The sequence below is a fragment of the Molothrus aeneus genome, chromosome 3 (genome assembly GCF_037042795.1).
Source record: "Molothrus aeneus isolate 106 chromosome 3, BPBGC_Maene_1.0, whole genome shotgun sequence".
Classification (NCBI taxonomy): Eukaryota; Metazoa; Chordata; class Aves; order Passeriformes; family Icteridae; genus Molothrus; species Molothrus aeneus.
Window position 1 is genome coordinate 112,696,628 of NC_089648.1, and position 24,688 is coordinate 112,721,315.

The 24,688-nt window shown below is 50.4% G+C and overlaps 1 protein-coding gene across 1 annotated transcript; it reads right to left on the reverse strand.

Moving 5' to 3' along the window:
- Positions 1–7,030: 7,030 nt before the first annotated feature.
- LOC136554169 (interferon-induced very large GTPase 1-like) lies at positions 7,031–14,581 on the reverse strand. The gene has a single exon (XM_066545974.1). The coding sequence runs from the start codon at positions 14,579–14,581 to the stop codon at positions 7,280–7,282; it is 7,302 nt and encodes a 2,433-aa protein (XP_066402071.1). The 3' UTR covers positions 7,031–7,279.
- Positions 14,582–24,688: the final 10,107 nt, after the last annotated feature.

The window sequence follows — 24,688 nt, forward strand, 5'->3', positions numbered from 1 at the left end:
CGGCGTGGCAGTGACGTCACCGCGCCCCGCCCCGCCGCGATGGCGCCGCCTGGCGGCCGGGAGGGCCCCACGCGTGAGGGGAGCCAGAAAAGCGGGGGGAAAAAAATCCCAAAAAAACCCATCCAGGCCTGGCCTGGGTCAGCGTGGAGCGATTCTCCGTGTCCTGGCACTCCAGCCCTGCTAAGAAGTCTCTCCTGGATCTCCTTTAGGTACCAGAAAGGGCTCAAGGGTATCCCTGTACCATTCTCATCTCTCTAAGTCCTCATGGATTCTGTGTGGGAAGAGACCTTAAAGCCCACCCAGTGCCACCCCCTGCCATGGACAGGGACAATTCCACTGTCCCCAGGTGCTCCAAGTCCTGTCCAACCTGGCCTTGGACACTGCCAGGGATGGGGCAGCCACAGCTTCTCTGGGGAGGGAGTGAGAACAAGGGGAGGAAGGGAAACTAAGAGCAAAATTGGTCTTCTCAGGCCTCCCCACCTGCCTTTCCATCTCCGTGTTGATATAAATCAAGTCCCATATGTCTCATTTAATAAACCACAAACTTAAAAATTAGCAGCAGTTTTAATGAGACAGAAAATTCAGCAGCAGTTTTAATTGGGTAGAATAACGCAATCAAATATAATTCAGTTGTTACAAAAAGAAATTTGGCAGTGGTTCAGGTAACGCATAAGCAAAAACCAATTGGTCAGGGTACGGGGAGGACTTCCCACCCTGCCTCACCTACAAAGGCAAAAGGATCCAAACACAACTTATATACTGCATGCTAATACGTATTCATTGTGAAAAACGCCAATCACTTGGGTTTTTTTAGAATTTTAAAAGTTTAATAAATAGCAATATAATTAGAGTAATAATAATTTAGACAATTTGGATTAGGACAATAGGAGACAATAAAAACAAAGAGTTACGGACGGTCCAGGTACCTTTTCTGGGCAAAATAAGCCTGAAAAAGGACACCCATTAACAGAGGATTAACCCTTAAAAACAACAGCCTGTTGCATATTCATACACCTCATCCATGATGCATAAATTCCATTCAAACACAGGATTCTGGCTGGGCAGTGTCAGCTTCTTCCTCTGAATCCTGACTGCATCTCCAGGGCTGAGCAAGGCAGGAAGAAGTTCGTTTGTTCTGATAAGGGAGCAATAAATTATTTTTCTCTGAAAGATTTAGGTGTCCTGTGGCTGCTATCTCAGTGCGAGTACCTCATTCCTCTCTTTAAAAAAAGTATCTTACACAGCATAGTTTCTAGTTTAACATTATGTTATAACATAATAAAACTATATTTAACACACTACTTAAGAAAATGAATACAGCATAACTTTCTAACATAACACATATAATATTCATTTTAATATTTGCGAAAAGCCAATCATAAAAGATGCATTTTTCCCAGTATGCTGTGGAAATAGTAATAAAAGTTAGGACAATAAGAGACAATAAAAAGCAAAGAATTACAGATGTCCGGGTGCCTGGCACTCTGCCAAAAAGCACACCTTGCTAGAAAAGGATTACCCTTTAAAAGCAATAATTTATTGTATATTTATATATTTCATATATGATTTAAATATTTTTTAAACTAAGGGTGTTTCTACTTAATTTCAGCTTCGCCCCCCATCTTGTGAATCAATTTTCTTGGTTCCTCGGAATCTGAGCTTTCCCAATAAGGAGGCAATAATTCTTCTCTTGGGATCTTAGTGTCTCTTGCTGTTATCTCTAACCAGAGAGGATCATGAGAAGAATTTCTTGATCATCTTTTCCATTCCTTGAGCTAGTTACAAAAAGTATCTTATATCACATGGTTTCTATTTTAATGTTATGCTATGGACTAAAAACTATATTTACCACACTACTTAATTTAATACAGCACTACTTAAAAGAGATTAATACAGCATAACGTTCCAGCATAACACATGTATTATTCATTTTAATATTTGCCAAGAGCCAATCATATAATATGCATTTTTCATGCCACTGTCACTGGAAGGCACCGCATCCAAGAATTGCTGAGGTTGGAAAAGACCTTTGATCTGTTTGTGCTCCTCCCCACAGCAGGGCCTGCAAGGAAGGAGGAGCCTGATGATCCAGCTGAGGGTGACTTTGGCCAAGGAGACCTGGCAGAGACAGGGAAAGGTGCAGAGAACGGTCTGGGGGTACTGGAGAGGGAGCTGGGACAGCTGGCACAGGTGAGGGACCCTGCACCCTCCCGATAGCCCAGGCCTGAGGCCACCCCCTCCTTGCTGCACTGGCTCCTGTCCACTGCACCCAGTTGTGGCACTGGGAACGCCACGGTCACTCCAGCAGAGGCACTGGGACATTCCCCACGCAGCCCAGGAGGTGGCACCACGGCCAGGGGCACCTCCACTCCCACTTTGGATCCCTGGATCCCAAAAGAACACCAGCTAACTGAAAACAATTTTCATACATACTTGCTCATTACATTGGTCAAATGCAAATTCATGAGGATTATAGCTCACTGTAGCTGCACTGGGACATTCCCCACGCAGCCCAGGAGGTGGCACCACGGCCAGGGGCACCTCCACTCCCGCTTTGGATCCCTGGATCCCAAAAGAACACCAGCTAACTGAAAACAATTTTCATATATACTTGTTCATTACATTGGTCAAATGCATATTCATGAGGGTTATACATATTCAAACATTCCTTTGAATTTACATGTTCGACACTTGACCCGTCTTCTTCAAGTATGTGCCACTCTGCAGATGAAATTTATATATTTTATTTCCTCACCAGACCCTCTGTTCCATGGTTTGACAGTTCTTGATAGCCTGGTTCTTTTCAATGTTAACTTATCATACAGATAAGATACTCCACGAGTGCATGAAATCAAGATTAGCTATATCACACAAAAATTATCTGAGTTCTTCTCACCACTGTCAGTTAGTTACACAAAAAAAAAAAAAGCAGTAGTCACTTCTGCAACAGTTAATGTGATAATACACAGCAAATAGTCTCTATTTTAGTATTTTGCAGGAGCCTAAACTGTAATATATTTATCACACAAAAATATGTAATTTTCACCGAGATTATGGTAAAAAGGCTGACAAATTAGACTACACAAAAAGCAGTTAAAAAGTGATTACAAACTGTACTGTACCAAAATAATTTGGAAAAGCCAATATGATAGTGAAGGGCAATGACTACCTAGTTATTTCTTACAGACCACAGCAGCAACACAGCAAGCCCAGGTGTCCCCTGTTGTGACCGTGGTCACAAGGGTTTTCAGGATGAAGAAGAGACGAGAATGTTGACTCCATGATCAGAAGGCTTGATTTATTATTTTATGATATATGTTACATTAGGACTATACTAAAAAGCAATAGAAAGGAAAAGGTTTCTTCAGAAGCTAGCTAAGCTAAGAATAGAAAAGAATGAATAACAAAGATCTGTGTCTCAGACAGAGAGCAAGAGCCAGCTCTGCCATGAGTGGTCAGGAAATCCAAACATCCACAGGAGACCAATCACGGGTTTACCTGTTGCATTCCACAGCAGCAGATAACCATTGTTTCCTTTTGGTTGCTGAAACTGCAGCTTCTCAAAAAGGAAAAATCCTAAGAAAGGATTTTTCATGAAAGATGTCTGTGACACCCTGTCCCTGGCACTCAGCCCTTGCAGCATCACTCGTCTCTTGCACCAGCTCTGGCTCCTGTCACTGGCTCTGGGCCTGCTTGGCCTTGGGCTGGGCTTGGCAGAGTCTGGGCCCGTTCCCCTCCTGTCTTGCAGGTTCCCAGCAGAGCAGCTGCAGAGCAGAGCACCTCGCTGGGATCAGCCTTCTCAGCTCTCTACGTGTGTGACAGGCCAGGCTTGGTGCCCAGCCCTGCCTCTCTTGGCACCTGCCACTGACATTGGTTTCCCTGGATGTTGTGGTTTGGAGCTTCTCCTGCTCTCTCACGTCCCTGCAGGCAGTGAAGCTGCTCCTGGAGCAGAGACCCTGAATGGAGCAGAGCCTCTGCTGCCACACCCCCTCTCCCAGTGCCACCCCCTGTCCCCTGCCTGTCTGCAGCACACGGAGCTGGAGTCACCCCCAGCTGTGGCTCCCCTGAGCACGAAGGAGACACAGAGCAGTCCAAATCAACTCCTTTATTAGCAGAGCGTGAAAAACGGCAATGGTGACCGTGTTCACAGGGGTCTCAGGTTGAGGGAAGAGACAAGGACTTGACTCCATGTTTCAGAAGGCTTGATTTGTTATTTTATTATATATATTGCATTAAAACTATACTAAAAGAATAGAAGAAAGGATTTCCTTAGAAGGCTGGCTAAGAATACTAAGAATAGAATAAGGAATGATAGCAAAGGTTTGTGGCTCAGACTGTCCATCTGAGCCAGCTGGACTGTGATTGGCCATTAAGTAGAAACAACCAACATGGGACCAATCACAGATGCACCTTTTACATTCCACAGCAGCAGATAATCAAGGTTTACATTTTGTTCCTGAGGCCTCTCAGCTTCTCAGCAGGAAAAATCCTAAGGAAAGGATTTTTCATAAAAGATGTCTGTGACAGGCAATCACTTGTTTTAAAATTTTAGAAGTTTAATAGTGTCATGGTTTGACACTGGCACAATGCCAGTGCCCCCATTAGGATACCTTCTCCCTGGTAGCTGCTGTGAGATGTGACCAGGAATAAGCAAAGCAGGCTCCTACTTAGGGAATAAAGAAAACAAAACTTCATTAACTACACTACAACTACATAAAGGAAAAAGGATAAAAAGGAACACACACACAGGGAAAATGAAAACCTTACATTTCCTCCTCCCCCCACCAAATTTCCAACACAATACATCTATTCCCCAAATCACCAACTCTTAGTCCAGCACCACCCTTCAAACAATCAACCCTCAGTTCATCAAGAGGAGAGGAGTCCTTCTTGTACCATGGGCTTCCCCTGGAAACACAGCTGAAGCCTCGTGTGTTTCCGTGTCACTCGTGGCACCGCCCGGAGTACATCTGACGTCGTGACCTCTTCCTTTCATGTCCAGTGCTCTCACCACTGAACACGGACCAGAGCTGCTTCTAGGGTTGTCTTTTTAAGGATGCTCTGTCCCGATCCAAAAAAGGCACAGTCTCTCCTTTGGGACACCTGTCCCCACAATCTCTCCTTTGGGACACCTGTCCCCCCCATATTTTTGAGAACCATATTTTTCACCCCCTGGGGCCGAGGGGCACCAACACTGAACCCTCTTGGTTCTGAGGCATTGCCTCCCCCTAGAATGCAGTCTCTGTGTCACAAGGAACATGGTTCTGTCCATGGCTGTACAAAAAGAGTCCAGCAAAAGCCACTCCATCATCTCTTCCCACTAGGATTCTTCTCTATCCTTCCACTATCTCTCGCTCGCCCAGACCTCTCTCACACTTGCACATTTCCTTCCTCATCTTCCACTCTATCTTCTAGGAGAGGTCAATGTTCTGTAAAGTTCTCATTCTCCAAAAAGGGGTTAAAAGCTCCTACAAGCCAGCAGCTGGGCCGGGGGAGAGACCCGAACTCTTTCCCGCCGGAAACCCAAGAGAACCCTCCCAGGGGAGAGCTCTGCTTTTAACCCCATGTTCTCAGAGGCGGATCCATGTCCTAAATGGCCAGGTTAAAATGCCAATATTAAAGCCTGAATATCCATTGGCCAAAAACACAGCATCCCAAAAAACACATTTCCTGTCAAACCACCACAAATAGTAATAAAATAGATATGAAAATAGTAATAACAAATTAAAGCAATAAGCATTTGGATAATCAGAGTAGGACAATCGAAGACAATAAAAAGCAAAGAGTTACAGACGTCTGGGTATGTTTTCCTCCTTCTGCCAAGCAAAAGCACACCTCAATAACAAAGGATTAATCCTTAAAAGCAATAGCCTATTGCATATTCATATATCTCATACATGATGCAAAAATTATTTTCAAACAAAGGGTCTTTTCTGGTTATTGTCAACTCCCCCCCATATCTTGTAAATCAATTGTCTTGATCCCTCAAAGTCTGGTTCTTCCCGATAAGGGGGCAATAATTCTTCTCTTGTGATTTTTGGTGTCTTGTTGCTGTTATCTCTATGGGAAGAATTTCTTGATTCTCTTATCCATTCCTTGAGCTACTTAGAAAAGTATCTTTCATCACATAGTTTCTATTTTATATTATGCTATAGCCTAAAATTTATACTTACCACACTACTTCAAAGAGATTAATACAGCATAACTTTCCAACCTAACACATGTAACGTTGATTTTAATATCTGCAAAGAGCCAAGCGTACAATATGCATTTTTCACAGAGAGCCTGCAGGGGATGAGGCTGAAGCAGCCCTTCAGCAGCTCTCCAGAAGGGCCTGGCCCTCGCTTGGCCCAGCGGGGTTGCAGCACCTGCGCAGCAAAAGCCCCCACGGCTCCCTGGGGCAGAGGCAGCGGGTGCCACCTTCTGCAGAGCACAGCTCTGGTGGCACCAGCCTGCCTGGGCAGCACAGCCCTGCCCCGAGGGCTGCTGCGGAAGGTGCTGGCTGACAGGATTCTCCACATGGGGCACTCCAAAGGCTTTTGCTCAGCAGAGAGGCCAAGGGCAGGAGCAGCTCCTGCTGGGGCTGAGGGCTGGAGGAAAGGGCAGCAGCCCCAGGCAGCTGAGCAGGAGCGGCTGCCCCGGACAGAGACACAGCACCCCTGAGACAGGGAGTGAAAGCACTGCCTGAGCCCCAGGGCAGTGGTGTCGCTGCTTTCCTGAGCCCGCAGGCACAACGGCTCCTGCTGGGAGAACGGCCTCAGCTGATCCAGGAGGCTGCAATGAGGGAGGGAAGGATGACACCCAGAAGCCAAGCAGCCCAGCTTGCAGCCAGCGTGGAGCTGGCCTCAGGCCCTGCAGCCCTTTCTCCCAGCAGGGCAGCTCCTTGCTGCAGGAAAACTGCCCCTGGGGCACTGTCCCTTCTTGTCTCACAGCAGCTGATCCAAGGGGTGCTTTGAGTGCTGCCTTTGCCCCGTCCCTGCCCTCGGGCTCAGGATGGCCACAAGGCTGATGGCCCCAAGGATGGGTTTGGTTTGGCTCTAGGACAAAGCTGAGGGGAATGCTTATGGCAAACAGGCAAGAGGATTCTGGCTTTTTCATGAAGCACGGGAGCTGCTGAGTAATGGATGCTGTAATGCACCTTATTTCATCAAATTTGGGATACCTTTGTCTTTACTGGACTTGAGAGTATCATCATTGTAACTGCATTTTGTGCAGAGCCTGGTACAAAGTTCTCCTAAACTGCAAAGCTGTTGTGGTTCTTCCTCTCCAAGGATGTGGCCTAACGCTTCTCCAGCTCAGACAGTGCTTCCTGCTTGGTAACTCTATACCACGCCTCAGGGATTTCTCCTTTGCCCTGAAATTTCCCATTATACAAAGCTTCCAGCTGTGTCTTGAAATGAGACACAAACCACTTCCAGTACGCCTGCATGGATGGATCAGGAAGAATGTTCCAAGTGGAATATGGAGGTCCAGCATCCCGGTATCTCCTGTAGGGGTAAACTTCATTCTCACGAATCCTGAATGTGCAGTCACTTGCAACATCGCTGGAACAAATATCAATGACGAGCTGGTCTGTCCCAATCCACCTCCATCCCGTCAAACCTTCTGGGCGATGGAAGACCAGCTGATGGTCTCCATCATGATTCTGCATTGTGTTTGTGCAGACAGCGCCACAAAAGGGACACTGCTCCCAGCACCCTGCAAAATGCTCCACCAGGATGCTGTGAGGCTGCCTTGGAAATGAGCTCAGGTCAGCAGCAGCCAATTCTTTCTTGAGCCTTTCCCTCAGGTCATACAGAGCTTCTGCCATGGCACTGCTCAGGAACTCAATGTCTGTGACCTCCTGGTGCTCGATGCCCTTCAGGTCACTTCTGGGCAAGCTGAGCACCTCTGACAGTTCCCTGCAAAACTCATCCAGCCAGAGAGAGGCTTTGTCTTCTCTGTCTTCTCTGTCTTTGACAATTTGGGTTGATAAAGAAACAGCTGACAAGATGTTTCGATAGAGAATATCAAGGGAGGAATCTAAAAACATCCCCAGCCTCCTAGTCCCATCTAAACAGTGACTCCTAACCCGTGTCTCAATGTAACTCTCACAAAACTCTTTCGGAGACATAAGGTACTGCCTGAAATACTCAAAATTTTCCTGTTCTGCCAGGTATCTCAGGATGCAAACTTCCAGATTGGCTCTGCTGCCCTGGAAATCTGGGGATTTCTGTATGTCCTCAGCGATGGCTTTAGCTGACCACTCATAGACTGCACGGCAAAGAGCTGGTTCAATCTTGTCACAAAGGAAAACAGCAAATGTTGTGACAGAAGTGGCTCCTTGGCAGGAAATCTGGAAACATTGGAAGAAATCTTCTCTCTTGCTGCTCAGGTACTCAACTGGGTCATTTGCCTTTTGGAATGCTTCGTGCATGGCTTTAAACCTTTCTGCTGCTATTTTGCACAGATAGATCGACAAATCTATGCTGTAATCTCTGTTAAAACTACATTTCCCATTGCTGGGGACAGAGTTGACACCTTTCTGTACTTCATTGAGTATTTCATGAATAAAATTTCGACTGTAATCGCGTTTCTCCTCCTCCTTCTTAGCAATGTTTGCCATCACACATGCTATAATCTTGTCTGTGATGTGTTGAAAGTTGATCACATCAGCATTGGAAAGGCTCCTGGGATCTGTGAAAAAGACGAAATACTTTTTCTTCATGATATGTTTCTCTGGATCAAAAGAAAATCCTCCGCCTTTGGAAACAGACGTGATCCGTTCAAGGACATCTGGCTCCTTAAAGTGCTCTACAAGGACATCGTCGATTTCTGCATCGATATCCACCCGTTCTGGAGGACGAGCAGCACGGGAGACTTTGGCAATCCACTCATTCCAGACAAGAGTAAAGTTGTCCTTCAGTTCTCTCTCACTGAGGCTCTTCCCCTTCAGAGTCACAGCCAGCTCCCGACTCCTTTTCAGGAGCGCAACTTCATATTCCAACTTCCTTGCATCCAGTTTCTTCTGCTCCTTCTGTAGCTCAATGAGATTCTCACATTTCTTTTTTGTTTCATGAAGAAGAGTCTCTTTGAGTTCTTTCAGCTTCAGCTCTGTGCTTGATTTCCACTGGACCAGTATCTCCCGGTCTTTGTCTTCCCTGAAATACTCTTCCACTTTTTTCTCAATGGCATCACTTGTCTCTTTCACCAGCCCTTCAAGGTATCCTCTGGTGACATTCTGCAAGTCCCCATTCCGAATTTTGTTGTCCAGTCTCATTTGTACATCTAAGATGTGTTTCCTCAACACCCAGCTCCACTGACTAAAGGCATTTTCCAGTTTCCTGTACACAGCAATCTCCAGGGAATTCTTGAAGCTGAAAACAAAGTTTTCATTCAGCAAAGCATTCCAGAGGTCACTAACACGATCTTTCAGGCTCGAGAGCCTCAAAATGCTGCTCTGTGACTGCTTCTTGGCAGCCTGGAGGATTTTGCTCTTGAGTTGCTGGACGTTCTGGCTGTAGTTGGGGTTGGGTGGTGCCATTGGGGGGTTTCCTTCCCACAGGTGAGCAAAGTAGTGAATGTGGGTGTTCACATCAAAGCCAATGACATCGCTGAAGGAGGAGATGTCACAGAATTCCTGCTGAGCAGCTATCACGGTCATTTCATCCAGCTTTTCCTGCAAGCGCCTTTGTCCTTCCATGTTCTGCTCCTTGGCAGTTGCTTCTCCCACGTTTTGGTGGACAAAGAGGCAGCTTGGGGAAAGATTGACTTTCTTCATCCTCAGGAAAGCCTGCACAGCGATCTGGAGAACATCTTGCATTTCTGATGGATTTTCTCCAAAGATATTGATCACAGTCAAGTTGCCGACACCAATGACAAAGGTGGCCAGCTCATTGTCATGGTTCAGGGACTGTTTATTGGCCATCTCGATGGCACGGAGTCCCTCTGTGTCAACCACCAGCACAAAATCAAAGCCCAAGTCTTGCTGCAGCTCCTCGCCCACTGGGATGAGCTGCATGAAGGCTCCGCGAGTGCATCTCCCTGCGCTGACGTTGAACTGCAGACCAAACATGGCATTCAGCAGGGTGGACTTGCCTGTGCTCTGGATGCCGAGCACGGAGAGCACAAACACTCGTTTGTCCCCCAGCCTCTCAATTAAGCTGTCAAAGATTGCTCCCACCCAGCGCAAGGGCAGGTAAGAAGCGTCCCCATCCATCAGCTCCACGGGGTACCCTGAAACCATCAGCTCTACTGCAATTTCCGGAAGTTTGACAAAATTGTCCTTCTTGGAGTTCAATAATTCCAGAGCTTCGTAAATCTGCCCTACCTCTCTCAGAAGGTGCTCCAGGCCAATGGATGAATCATTGATTTCATCAGAGAGGGCATCCAAGCGACTCATCATCTCATCATTGCCACTGGATTTCTTCTTGTCTTTCTTTCTTGACAGGATTTTAGACCATAACTCGTGATAGTCCCTCCTCAGTTCTTCAAGGCGACCACAAGACAGCTCGTCCATAAAGACCTTCATCCACTGCAGGAAGTATTTCTTGGTATCTGCTGGCTGGGCCTGGAGAAAGCCAAGGAATGATTTCATCAGTGTGTTGAGAGGTGAAGCATGCTCCAGTTGCTTTCTTCTTATTGCTTTCTTCTCATTTTCAATTTGGCTCCAATGATGCTCAACGCTCTTGTTCCTCTTCTCCTGCAAGCGAGTGAGTTCTTTGTCCTTTTGGCACCACTGGTACCACAGTTTTCCTTGAAGTGGCAGCAGCTTGGATTTGATCTCAGACAGCTTCTCTTTCTTCAGAAGCTCCACCAGCTCCTTTGCCTTTGCTTTGGCTGTCACACACGCGGGTTGATCTGCATCCACTACAAATCCGTGCTGGCGAGCTTTGTCCACGCAGGCCTCCAGGCTGAAACATGGATTAGAACCTTCCAGGAGATTCCCAATTGTCTTGGTCAGCTCGTCCATCAGTTCTGCTTCGTTTCTGTTCTTGATCCCTATTGTTATGGTTTTGCTGGCTTGTCCAGCTGCAGTGTTCTCTTTTTCTGTGAGAAGACAAACCAAAGGCCTTTGTGACTGCCACAGGCCCTGCAGAAGCTTTTTCCCCCTGTTGTCCATGTGCTCCCAATCGGACACGAGAGCCACGTTGACAGCAGATATCTCCTGCAGGAACTGCAGCTGTGCTCCGTGATCCCTGGCGTCTCCACGCAGGTTACAGAAAGCCACGCAGCGCTCAAAGGTGTCATTGGGGCTTCCACCGGGGCAGTACCAGGCAATCTCCACCAGCCCTTCCATGAGCAGACGCTCTCTGGTGCTGCCTCTGCAGTGGCGGTGGAAGAAAGTGTCGTGTTTGCGTTTGCTGAGCAGAGCGTTCAGGAGCTGGGACTTGGAAGAGGAGGCCGAGCTGCCAATGCGGATGAAGGACACAATGGGTGTCTGTGCCTGAAAGATGAGTTTGTTGCTGAAACTCTTTGCTTGGGCCTGCTTTCCTGACTTGTCCACCTCTTTCCAGCTCCTTTGGATTTGGCTGAGGGTGTAGAGCGGGAACTCGATGCGTGAAGTGCTCGGGTTGGGCACCAGGAGAGGCAGCGCCAGTTGGCAGAACGCCAGCTTGGTTGCCAGGGACTGTCTCAGGAAGTCATCAGCACAATGGAAAATGGCCATCTGCAGGTCCATGGGGTGCACATGGCTGTCCCTGCTTGCACATTTAGGACCTGCTTCCATCAGCTTATCAAGAAAGTTTTCAAAGGAATCTGATTGTTGGTTCTCTTGCTCGCTGCTTTGTGGCATGGGTGCAAGGCCTGGATTGCTCCTTTCCCAGCAAGTCAGGTATCTCACCTGGTAATCCACAGTTAACAGCTTTTGCAAGAAGTACAATGGCAGTTCCTTGTCCTGGCTGGGCTGGCCGTCCTGCAGAGATGTCTTGCAGATGGTGCGGAAATCTCCCATCCCCATTTTCCTTGGATAGTGACTTTCCAGTCCAAGGCGCTTGAGCAACTGGAGGAACTCCTGGTTTGCAATGGCTTCACTTTCTTTGGATTCACTGCTGTCTGACTTGGATTGGGACTGACTGGGGGGCTCTGGTTTTGGAAAAGTGTCTTCCAGGTCGCTGAGTATGTTCTGCATCCTCTGTTCATCCCATTTGTCATCCAAGCACCCACTGATCAAGGAGTCCAAGTCACGTTCCAGCCTCTCCCAGTCTTCGTCTCCACTGTGCTTTTGGAGGAGATTCTTTATCCGTGGGGACCACAAGCCTTTCATGTGATCTTCCATGAAAACTAAACGCTCCCTTTTCTGCTCAGGGGACAGCTTTTGACATTCTGGTGTCACAGTCAGACCCGTCAGCAGGAGGGATGCCTCAGCTCTGTCCGCATCTTGCTCCTTCAGGTTCATGTACTCCTTATGTGCTGCTTCCATTTCCTTGGCCATGTACTGAATTTCTGGGTGTCCAAGGAGGTGCTGAAAATTGCTGCTTTTCACCTGGTAGCCTGTGCTGGTCACAATCAAGAGCACCAACAGTTCCATGTCCTTCTGAGCCTGTTCCTGGAGAGACTGGAGTAAGGAATAAATGGCCAGGCTGCTGGTCAGGGTGGCTTCTATCTTTGCTTCATGAACGTCAGAAGCAGAGCTTCCCGGTGCGTAGGTGACAGCATGGATGTGCTCCTTCATTTGCTGCAGTGTTTTGATGAGCTCTTGAAGCTCAGAGACTTTGGGAGATCTGGGAAGCGGGTGCTCAGTCTGGAAGACCCATTGCATAATGAAGGAAGCCTCAGGGAAGTCCTTGACAGAGTAGATATGAGGATTCAGGAGGCTCCTCAACATTACCTTGATAGTGGTGGTGTTTTCTGGAGCTGACTCCTGGCAGCTCCGCACGGTGTTCACCAGGAAGTCCTGCAGGGCTTTGTCTGACAGGCACACGTTGATCCACACACTGGGGTTCCTGGTTTTTGCACTCAGATCATCTTTTAGCTCCATCAGCATGAACAGCTTCTCTTCATCCACTGTCACCTCCCAGGCCTTCACAGTCCCCATGAAATCTCTGGCCTCTTGCACTGCACTGCCCAGTTCCTCTCCAAAAGTCATGCTAATGCTCTGATTCGTCAGCACTTTGTACCCAGCCCTGAGGGCTCTGCTCATCTGACCAACAGACTTAAAATCCCCACAGTGATTGCACAGGATAATGTCCCACACTGGGATCAGCTCAAAGCCACGGTCGATAACGCACCACGTTGTGTTATCAGACATGAGCCCTGTTTTCCACTGAGGAAGGGAAGCTGTGTCTGCTGGGCCGCCTGTGTTGACCACGTAGAGCTGAATTGCTGTATGAGAACTCTCTCCGGCTCTCCCCAGGACAGAAGCCTGTGAGCTGGATTTGGAAACATCCAGGGTCCCTTCTACACTGGCCCCGAAGCCACCCCAGCTGGCCCCAACAAAGCTGTTCAGTGCTTCAGACGTTTGTCGCTTCACCTCTTCGCGCTGCTCAGCCCGGAATCCTTCTGTAGACGCCTTCCACCAGAATATCCCCCCAAAGTGGAGGGGACCCTGGTTTATGTGGGACCCAAACCTGCTGAAGAAGCTCTCACATATCTTCACCAAGGTGGGGCTGTCTTCTTCCTGACTGAAGCTCAAAAGCTGCTCCATGTCTTGCAGCTCCCGCAGAGCGGCATCCGAGAGGCGAAGCTGATGCCTTTGGAAGTAGCAGGAGGCCAGAGGGATGTACTGGTACTTGGTGGTGCAAAAGTAGCTCTGCTCAGAGCGGGACTGGTGGGTGTCCTGTGACTGCAAGGAGCCGCTGTGATCTACACTCCCTCCCAGATTAATCCCCCAGAATGAGGATTTGGCAGAAACGCTCATGCTGAACCCCAGCTGCTCCATGGACTTGGTGAAAGTGGATTCTGCTGCAGAGGAGGAGAACTCCTTCCTCTCAAGCAGCGATCCTTGCTCGGGACCGGCGAGCTGGAATCCCTCAGGAACCCTGAGGAGCTGCTCTCGCTTTGCCAGCACATCTTCAGGTCTGCTGGTTCTGTAGATGCCCTGCAGGGCCAGTCCCGCTGACGCCCGCCTCAGCACCTCCGTGTCAGGGATGTTCTCCCTCCTGCCTGCTGACAGCTCCTGCCGCTCCAGCTGCTTCTGGATGCTCTCCAGCATATCTGCCAAGGGTTTCTTTGGTGGTGGCCAGAACTCTTTGGGAATCTCCATGGCTTGCCACAGAGTCTCTGCTTTCTCCCTCAGAGCATCCTGGCTGTGGCTGCGGCTGTTGAGCATTTCTGTCAGATCCTTCAGAGCTTGTTTGGCCTCTTCCTGTCTTTGCTTTGTCTTCTCCAAGTGCTCCTTCTGCACCTCTTTAATGGTCGTTTTGTCATCTTTTATTTTCAGGAGTTTCTGGAGTGCCTTTTTCTCCCAGGGGTGCTGTACCTCACACTCCAGCCTGAGGTAGTCTTTATATTCCAGATGTTGCAGGGCTTCTCTGCACTTGATTCCCAGGATCTGTGAAGCTTTGGGCAGCCAGTATCCAGCATCCAGCCCTTCCTTCTGGAATGCCTCTGCCAGGAGCTGTGTCTTTGTATCCTCCTCCTGTGCGTCCTCCTGCGAAGCCATGGCTGTGGAGGAAGAACAGAGACATTCCCTAAGGTGTTGTCAGAGGCCCCAGGCTCCTGGCAGAGGCTCTGCAGCAGCTGCAGCCCTTGGGATTGCTCCCACCCGGCTGCTGGAGCCAAGCCTGGGATGGCACCAAAGCCAGGGTCCCCTTCCCAGCCCCGTGAATGTGCCTGTTGCTTTCCTGTTAGCAGGATCAACCCTGAAGGTGAGTGTGTACCCTAGAGACAGCACAGACACACAGAGACACAAATACAGACACACAGACACACAGACAGAGACACACAGACACACAGAGACACAAACACAGACACACAGACACAGACACAGAGACACACAGACACAGAGACACACAGACACACAGAGACACAAATACAGACACACAGACACAGAGACACAAACACAGACACACAAACACAGACACAGAGACACACAGACACACAGAGACACAAACACAGACACACAAACACAGAGACACACAGACACAGAGACACACAGACACACAGAGACACAAACACAGACACACAAACACAGACACAGAGACACACAGACACACAGAGACACAAATACAGACACACAGACACAGAGACACACAGACACACAGAGACACAAACACAGACACATAAACACAGACACAGAGACACACAGACACACAGAGACACAAACACAGACACACAAACACAGACACAGAGGCACACAGACACACAGAGACACAAACACAAACACAGACACAGAAACACAGAGACACACAGACACAGAGACACACAGACACACAGAGACACAAACACAGACACACAAACACAGAGACACACAGACACACAGAGACACAAACACAGACACACAGACACAGAGACACAAACACAGACACACAGACACACAGAGACACAAACACAGACACACAGACACAGAGACACAAACACAGACGCACGGACACACAGTGACTCAGCCACACAACCTGTCCTGGACAAGGTGCTGCCTTCAGCATCGCCCACATCCTCCCAGCAGAACTCCTCCATCCACAAGTGCAGACAGCCGGGGGCAATCCTGGCTCCCTGGCCCAGCCCCTCTGCCCATCCAACAGCCCTGCCTGCATCCTGCACCCTCTGCCCAGCCCGGGGCTGCCCTGCTGGCTGCCTGGCCCAGCCTGCTGCTCCCAGCACCCGGAGGCAGCGCTCACACACTCCCCCCATGGGCACCCCACACTCCCCAGACACGCTCCCCCCACGCCCCCCAGGGGCTCTGAGCTGTGCTCCTGCTCCAGCTGCCAGCGCAGCCCCTCCCTCGCCCCTCTCTGGCCCCTTCCCAGGAGCCGCTGCTTCCTGGCACCCTCAGGGGCCCACCCCAGTGCAGGGGAAAAAATCCACCTTGTCCCTGCCCTCAGCTGTGCCTGGGACATCCTGGTGACCCATCAGAAGTGACTGGAAATGCTGGGACTCAACTCAGAGAGGTGCCCTCTGTGATCTGCTGCTCGTTAGCACAGAGGGTCTCATCAGGCAGGTGCCCTTTGGTGGCAGTCTTGGCTTCAGCCACCACAGAGCCCCTGAGTTCAAAATCTCTGGTGACAGGTGGAAAAGTGCCTGCAAACCTTTAACTGGGCACCTGCCTTTAAACCTCTGGGTGTTTGACTCTTTCACACAACTCCGAGAATTGTCCCAGTCTCAGTTCACTTGGATACTGGAGAGATTTATTCCTTACAAAAATCCCATCTGAGCAATCAGCTTCTGTCCCACCAAGGCTACAGCCCTGTCACCAGCTCAGGTACTGATCCCAGGGGCTTGGGCTGGGCTCCAGCACCCTTCCAGAGCCTTCAGGGGCAGCTTTCCCTCTGGAATCCCTGCAGATCTGGGCAATGTGTGCAAGGGCTGTGGGCTCTGATTCTCCTCACCCACCTCACAGCAGATGCTCCCGTTGCTCCCAGCCTTGGCTTCCCAGCAGACACGGGCAGCCGAGGGCCCCAGCTCAGGGGACACAGCACAGGGGCAGTGGCAGGCCTGGGGTACACGGTGGGTGTGGAGAAGAAGGTGGGAACCCCTTGGGGACTCAGGAGGAAGAGCAGCAGGAAGGAAAGGCCCCAAAACCTAAAGGAGAAGAGCAGAGAGTCAGCAGAAGGCAACCCATGAGCACGGCAGATTCATTCCAGGGAGCACTGGAGGCCAACCCTTCTCCTCCGCTGAGAAATGCCCAGGCAGCAAAGACTCCTCAGGGCTCTTCTGAGGAGGTGAGCAGAGCAGGGTTTCCCCTGGCACCTCCATCCACGTTCCCCCACCAGAAGGAAGCTGGACATGCTGGAGAGGTGGGACAGAGCAAAGCCCCTGAGGGTCACCAGGGCCAAGTGCAGGCGCTGCCCCTGGGCTGGGGCAATTCCAGGCACAGACACTGCTGGGAAGGGAATGGACTGAGAGCAGCCCTGGGGAGAAGGACTTGGGGCTGCCGATGGGTGGGAGGCTGTGCAGGGAGCATCTGTGCTCTGGGGGCAGCAGAGAAGGCGAGCAGGGGGCAGAGCCAGGGGGGCAGCGCTGCCGGGGGGCAGCAGGGCCCTGTCCCAGCACTGCCCCATCGCGCAGCTGCTGCTGGGGGGAAGCTCAGGGCCCCGCAGAGCGGGGAGAGGCAGCGCTGGGCTCGGATCCCAGCAGGCACCGAGCCCCCCCAGCAGCTCGTGGGCCGTAGCTCTGCAGTTAAAATGTAAGTTTTGTAGTTAAAATAGAAACTGTGTATGTGGGATGTTTTTTCAAGAAAGGAATGAGGTACTCGCACCAGATAGCAGCCACAGGACACCTGAATCTTTCAGAGAAAATTAATTTATTGCTCCCTTATCAGAAGAAACGAACTTCTTCCTGCCTCGCTCAGTCCTGGAGATGCAGTCAGGATTCAGAGGAAGAAGTTGACACTGCCCAGCCAGAATCCTGTGTTTGAATGGAATTTATGCATCATGGATGAGGTGTATGAATATGCAATGCGCTATTACTTTTAAGGGTTAATCCTCTGTTAATGTGTTTCCTTTTCTGGGCTTATTTTGCCCAGAAAAAGGTACCCGGACCATCTGTAACTCTTTGGGTTTATTGTCTCCTATTGTCCTAATCCCAATTGTTCAAATTTTTATTACTCTAATTCTATTACTATTTTTATAACCATTTTATCACGATTAAATTTTTAAAATGCTAGAAACAAGTGATTGACATTTTTCACAGGCACATGTCCAGCTGCTCCCTGGGCAGCAGAGCCTCAGTGCAGGGCGGCTGCTCAGGATGGGAACTGCTGGCTCAGGGTCACTGCTGGAGCTCGTGCACTTGAGCCACTTGTCCCAGCCCTGTCCCCTCCCAAATTCTGTCCCCCTGGAGCACTGTGAGGACTGGTTCAGTCTCAGGAGCCAGAGGCTGCCCTGGCCTGTGGTGGTTTGCAGGCAGCCCCGACATGGGAAGAAGTGAGACTCTTGACTCCATGTTTCAGCAGGCTTATTTATTATTTTATGCTATATATTATATTAAAACTATACTAAAAGAATAGAAGAAAGTATTTCATCAGAAGGCTTGCAAGGAAAGGAAGGAAAATGGAATGATAATAAAATCTTGTGACTGACCAGGCAGTCCGAGACAGCTGGACTGTGATCGGCCATTAATTAGAAACAACCACATGAGACCAATCAAAGATGCACTTGTTGCATTCCACAGCAGCAGGTAATTATTGTTTTTATTTTCCTCTGAGGCTTCTCAGCTTCTCAGGAGAAAAAGTCCTGAGGAAAGGATTTTTCATAAAATGTGTCTGTGACACTGGACAACATTAATTCCAACCCAGCCACACCCTGAACCTGCCCCCAGGCACCCTTGGCACTCCCTGCGCGGCTTCCCAGTGCTGCAGGAATAGGGAAAAAGCCCCATGTGAGGGTGTCAGTGCCCGCAGAGAGGCACTGAGCACATTCAGGGCATAACTGGGATCCAGTTCCTCCTTGGAAGCAAGGGAGGGAAGCAGCAAGGCTGGCAGCAGGACCTGCCGTGGGAGTGCCCGCAGCCCGTTTCACAGGAACAGCCCCCCGAGAGTGTTTTGCGCAGCCCTGCCCCAGGGAAAGGGGCTCTGGGAACACCTGGCTGCCTCTGTGGGGCTGTCCCAGGGACCAGAGCGCTCTGGGTGGCGATGCTTAGACTGTAAGGGAGCAGAACGCCACCCTCCCTGCATGGGCAGGAGCAGGAACGATGCCCCGGCTCCTGCCCTCAGGGGAGCGCAGCCATCGGCCCCACCGCGGGGCTGGGGGTGCCCGGGCCGGGCAGGGTCGGCGCCGCCTGCGGGCAGCGTTTCCCGGCCGGGCACGGGCTGGCGGCGGGGCAGGGGCTCCGCTCGGCTCCTGTGCCCGGCCGGCCCCGCTGCCGGCTCTCGGGACAGCCTTTGCGGCTCTGCAGCCTTCCCTGTGCCCCCGCATGCCCCGCATCCCTCCCCGCCTTCCCCCGCCGCTCCTTGCCCGGCCCCGTCCCGGCTCAGCCCCCGCAGCGCACACGGCTCCCCCGAGCTCCCCAAAGCGGTGCCAGCAAAGGCGGCTTCCTGCAGCCCACGCGGGGAGCGCACAGCGCCCGCCCGCTGCCCTCAGGCCCCTCTTCCCCTGCCCTGGCACCTCCCCTGCCCTGGCAAAGCACAGGGAAGAACAGGAGGCAGGAGAGCAACAAGATCCCGGTCCCGGCTGCTCCCGGCTCCCAGCCCCGCAGCTCATCCCCATCCCCATCCTCATCCTCATCCTCATCCCCATCCTCATCGTCATCCTCATCCTCATCCTCATCCTCATCCTCATCCTATCCCCATCCCCATTCCCATCCCCATCCCCATTCCCATCCCCATCCCCATCCCCGTCCCCATCCCCATCCCCATCCCCATCCCCGTCCCCGTCCCCATTCCTGTCCTCGTCCCCATCCCCGTCCTCTTCCCCATCCCCATCCCCGTCCCCGTCCCCATCCCCGTCCCCGTTCTCATCTCCGTCCCCATCCCCGTCCCCGTCCCCATCCCCTACCTTCCCCCTCCGGTGCCTGCAGCTCCCGTGCTCGGTGAAGTCCAGCACAGCCCACCCAGCTCTGGCTCCTTTTGGAGGGAGCTGTTTTCCCTTATATGGGAGTGGTGATTCCACAGTTACTGCTTTCCCGTAAATCTTGTGATTTTCTGCAGCAGTGTGAAAGTGAAACTGCTGCTGGGTGGCTTGGGGTGAAAGTTTTTTTGGTGAGATGTGGACTTGAGGGTGTTGGAAGTCTTCTCCAAGATTTGGTTTTGGCTTTAGAGAAGGAAAATAAGAAGTAAAGGATTAAAAGTTGTTGTTCAACGTGTAGCATGGAACATGTCTGCCATTCTTTATTGCAGCCCTGGTCATTTGGGGGATACTTCCTCCAGTCAAGTCTGACAGTGTTGGATGAACAGAGCTTTTATCATACACACTGCATATCCAGTAGCTATCCCCACTTACTTGACTTTATTTTACATTGTCACACCCCTTACCAGGACTCCTTATATGGCTCCTGGGGGTCTGTCTTTAATATCCCATGTCCTTTTTAGGGGGATGTTCCTTGACCCCCACTTTTGAGTAAGGGAAATATCCTTGTTTTGCACAACTTCTGCTTTATCAGCCTTGCACAGCTGAGCTGGCATCCTGCTTCCATTTTTCATGACTTCTGTTTGCCTGTGATACATCCTTTATCTGTTTCTCCAAGGCTGTGCTTTTCTCCTGTCCACATCAATTCCCCCCTCTACTTGGTCCTAAGTTCCTTGTGGGAGCCAGTCTCTTAAGATTTTTATTTCCTTTCAGAGTGTAAGGCATTAAAACAGCTGCAACACTGAATCTTGATGCTGGCTAAAACCACACAGCAATTATTAAGGTGGTGATTATAAACAGATGTTTCACCAGGTCCAGCTGGGTACCCATGAAGGACGTTTGGTCCAAATTTCTTCAAATCTCCAGGAGGTGGCATCTTGAGCTCTTGGTTTGGAAATTTGGGTTTGTTTCTAAGTTTCCTACATCTGTAGACACTCTACAGTGTTTTTTGGTCAGTGAATACACAGCAACTGTAGTTAATTACAGTCCATATTCCTCCTTGTGATGCTAAAACAAAGTCTAGTGCCATTTGGTTTTGTAAAACAGTTTGTGACAAGCTCTTGACTTCTTCCCAGGGGGCTTAGGTGCTTTTAATTCTGGAACATGGTATCCAAAATTTTACTTTGTGCGGTTTCAATGCAGTAAAAGTTGTCAGCAGTGCTTGGAAAGGTCCCTTGCACTTTGGCTGGAGTGGAGCAGTTCCCCAGTCATTCAAACAGAGCCAATCTCCTGGTTGGAACTCGTGCCCTGGTGTGTCCAACCACTGCAAATCCTGAAAGGTTTTACTGAGAGAAATGAGGTAATTATTCAAATCCACCCCTCCTTTGAACGTGTGTGTCTCCTGGAGTGTGGCACCTGCTAGGGTCGACCACAGAGCAGCTCACAGGGGCTGATTCTGCTGGTGCCCCGCAGCTGAATTCTGCTTTGAAGCAGAGCACCAGGTAAGGCTTGGGCCCAGCTCAAGGAGGTTTCCTGACACATTTCACCCAATTGCAATTTGATTGTATAATTCACTCCCTCCACTTTGCCACTAGCCTGGGGCCTATAAGGAGTGTGAGGATCCCAAGCTATTCCCAAGGCTTTCCTAAGCTGTTGTATCACTTCTGCAATAACGTGGGAATCCGTGTCTGATGACATTCCCAAAGGTACCCCCGATTTTTGATTTATTGTCTTTTTGGTTTTGTTGTATTTGTTTGATTTGACAGTACTTTAGTCACTTCCCTAACCTGGTTGGTGTGACAAGGGAAGGTTTCTGGCCACCCAGAAAAGGTTTCCACCAGAACTTTATCATTATGGATTTATACCCCCCCCTTCTCTGGGCAACTCAGTAAAATCCATCTGCCAGTGTTCACCCAGAACATTTCCAGGTTTTGTGGCTCCCAGCATTGTTTTGTTGGCCTTGTTAGTGCTGTTTCTTTAACAAACTACACTTTGTTGGATTCCTGATTGCACAATCTGAGCCATTTTAGATCCAATCATAGATTTTTGCAAACGTCTCAAAAGCTTTTCAGCACTCCTATGAGTGTCTTTGTGTTTGTGACCCCCTATTTCCCACAAGATCAGTTCTGGGACTGCTTTCTCTCTGCTTGGGGTAACTGCCCAGCCTCGTGCATCAAATTTTGCTTCTAAGGTTCTGCTGTTCTTATCAGCTCCTGCACTGGGCAGGCTCTGCATTTTTGGGGGGCCACAGTGATCTCGGGGCTCCTCCAGCACTGTTCCTGCATGTGTGGCTCAGTCCCAGCTGCTTTGTCCTCACGTGCCATCTCCTCTGCTCCCACAGGCTCGGGGACATCCACAGGGACATCATCTTCACTCTGGGGACAGGGGGGAAGGTGACACTTATAAATTACTGTGTAGCTGTTGGCTTTTGCTATCATATTGGCTTTTGCAAATTATTTTGTGCCGTTTGTAATCACCTTTTTATTTTTCATATAACATAATTTCATATTTATGATTCATTTTCATATTTATTTCATTTCATATAATTTTTCAGCCTTTTATGTTTAATACCCTAAGCCCTGTGTAGATTATATATTTTAGTGTGATAAATATATTATAGTTTAGGCTCTCACAAAATATTAAAATAGAGGCTATGTCCTGTGTATTATAACATTAACTTTTGCAGAAGTAATTGTAGTTGTGAAATAATAACCAATGCTTTTATTTTTGTAGATGACTGACAATAGTGAAATAACTAATATTGATTGAAAATACTTGTAAAAAATGGCTAAAATATCTGTATGATAAGATAACATTGAAAAGAACCATGCAAAAAACACCAAAAGAGCAAGGAGGGATCCACCACTGACCCTTCAGCTATCAATAATTGTCAAACCACAGACCAGGGGGCCTTGTGAAGAAATAAAATACAAAACTCTCAAAATCACGTCTGCATTGTGGCACATACTCTGCGATGAGGTCAGGGGTCAAACTGAGATAAAGAATTCCAGGAACAAATAAACTCAAGTGAATTTTGAATATGTATAATCCTCGTGAATATGTATTCGACCAGTGCAATGAAAAATATATGAGAGTTGTTATAGTTAATAGTACAAGTGGCTATGGCTGTGCATCCAGCACTGTTACTTTTGCTTTATCCCTTTTATCCCTTTTTAAACTTCTAAAATCTTCAAAGAGTGTGTGGTGGTGTTCATAGGGGTCCCAAGAAGAGGGAAGAGATGAGGATCTGGCTCTGTGTTTCAGAAGGCTGATTTATTATTTTATGAGATATATATATATTATATTAAAACTATACTAAAAGAATAGAAGAAAGGATTTCATCAGAAGGCTTGCAAGGAAAGGAAGGAAAATGGAATGATAATAAAATCTTTTGACTGACCAGACAGTCCGAGACAGCTGGGCTGTGATTGGCCATTGATTAGAAACAACCACATGAGACCAATCCCAGATACACCTGTTGCATCCCACAGCAGCAGATAACCATTGGTTATTTACATTTTGTTCCTGTTGCATCCCACAGCAGCCGATAACCATTGGTTACATTTTGTTCCTGTTGCATCCCACAGCAGCCGATAACCATTGGTTACATTTTGTTCCTGTTGCATCCCACAGCAGCCGATAACCATTGGTTACATTTTGTTCCCGAGGCCTCTCAGCTTCTCAGGAGAGAAAAATCCTAAGGCAAGGATTTCTCACAAAACGCGTCTGTGACAAAGAGCGCGCCTCGTTTCTCCCAGCACCATCCCCCGGGGAGCGCAGCCCCTGCCCCCGGCGCGGGGGGTGCTCACCGCCAGCGAGGCTCCGCAGCTCCTGCACCTCCTGCTGCAGCCGCAGCCGCAGCAGCTCCCGCAGCAGCTCCCGGCGCCGGCTCCGCGGGGTGACCCCCATGCGCCGCAGGGAGCCCTCGCTCAGGCGCAGCAGCGCCCGGCCCGTCAGGCCGTGCTCCCGGGCCAGCCCCGCGGCCCCGCCGTGCGCCGCCAGCCACGAGCCCGCCTCGGCCCCCGACCACTGCCGCGCCGGGCGCTGCGGCCCCTCGGGTACCTGGGTGGGACGAGAGGGAGCTGGCTGACCCTAACTACCTGTAGGGCCAAGCTGCCACCTCTGTGCCACAGGGTCCCCGGCCCCAGCACAGCCCTCGGTCGCATCCCTGCGCTGCACCCTCATCCCAGTCCTCAGCCCATGGGCGTCCCCAAATCCCTGCCTGTGCGGGTCCCCCGTCCTCCACCCCCGGGGATCCACAAATCCACAAATCCACCTATAGGAATCCCCTGCTCCTTCACCCATGGGGATCCCTCATCCCCACCCATGGGGGTCCCCAAACCCCTGCCTGTGTGAGTCCCCCATCCTCCACCCCAGGGGATCCATAAATAACTACCTGTAGGAATCCCCCCCTCCTTCACCCATGGGGATCCCCGAAATCCCCACCCATGGGGGACCCCAAACCTCCTCCTGTGGTGTTTCACATTCTCCCCACATCTGGATACCCAAACACCTACCCATGGGGTGTCCCATCCTCCACCTGTGGGCATCCCACACCCTTCATTCATGGGGGTTCCCAAACTGCCACCTGTGGGGGTCTCACACCCTCATCCATGGGTTTCTCCCCTCTTCCACCACTGGGGTTCCCTGGCCCCCCACTGCAGCTGTCCAGGGGGGTCCCCAGCCCCTGCCCACTCTCACCTCAGCCTCGGGGCTCCCCTCCTGGGGTGCCTCAGCCCCATCCTCCGCCGGGAGGTCCATGTGGGGCCGGGGGCAGGGCACGGGGGCAGTTCTGGCTCCCTGCAAACGGGGCTCCGTCAGCGGGGGGAGGCCTGGATCGGCCCCCCCATATCCTGCCGGCCACACAACCCCCCCAGCCCTCCGCCCTGGCAAACCGGCATCCCAGGGTCCCTGCTGGGGGCACACAGCCGGGAACTGTCCCCTCCTCGGTGCCACCCACCCCGTGCCCCCCCAGCACAAGGGGCTGCTCCCGGGGGTCGCGGCCGCACCGCCCGTCCCGCCGTGACACGCTGGTGACACCGGCCCGGCTCTGCCGTGCCCTGAGCCCGCAGGGGACACCGGCACCGCCCGGCCGGGACCTCTGACTCCTT

Bases quoted from the DNA above. Each gene is read 5' to 3' on its own strand.
- LOC136554169 (XM_066545974.1), bottom strand. From the start codon at position 14,581: ATGGCTTCGCAGGAGGACGCACAGGAGGAGGATACAAAGACACAGCTC.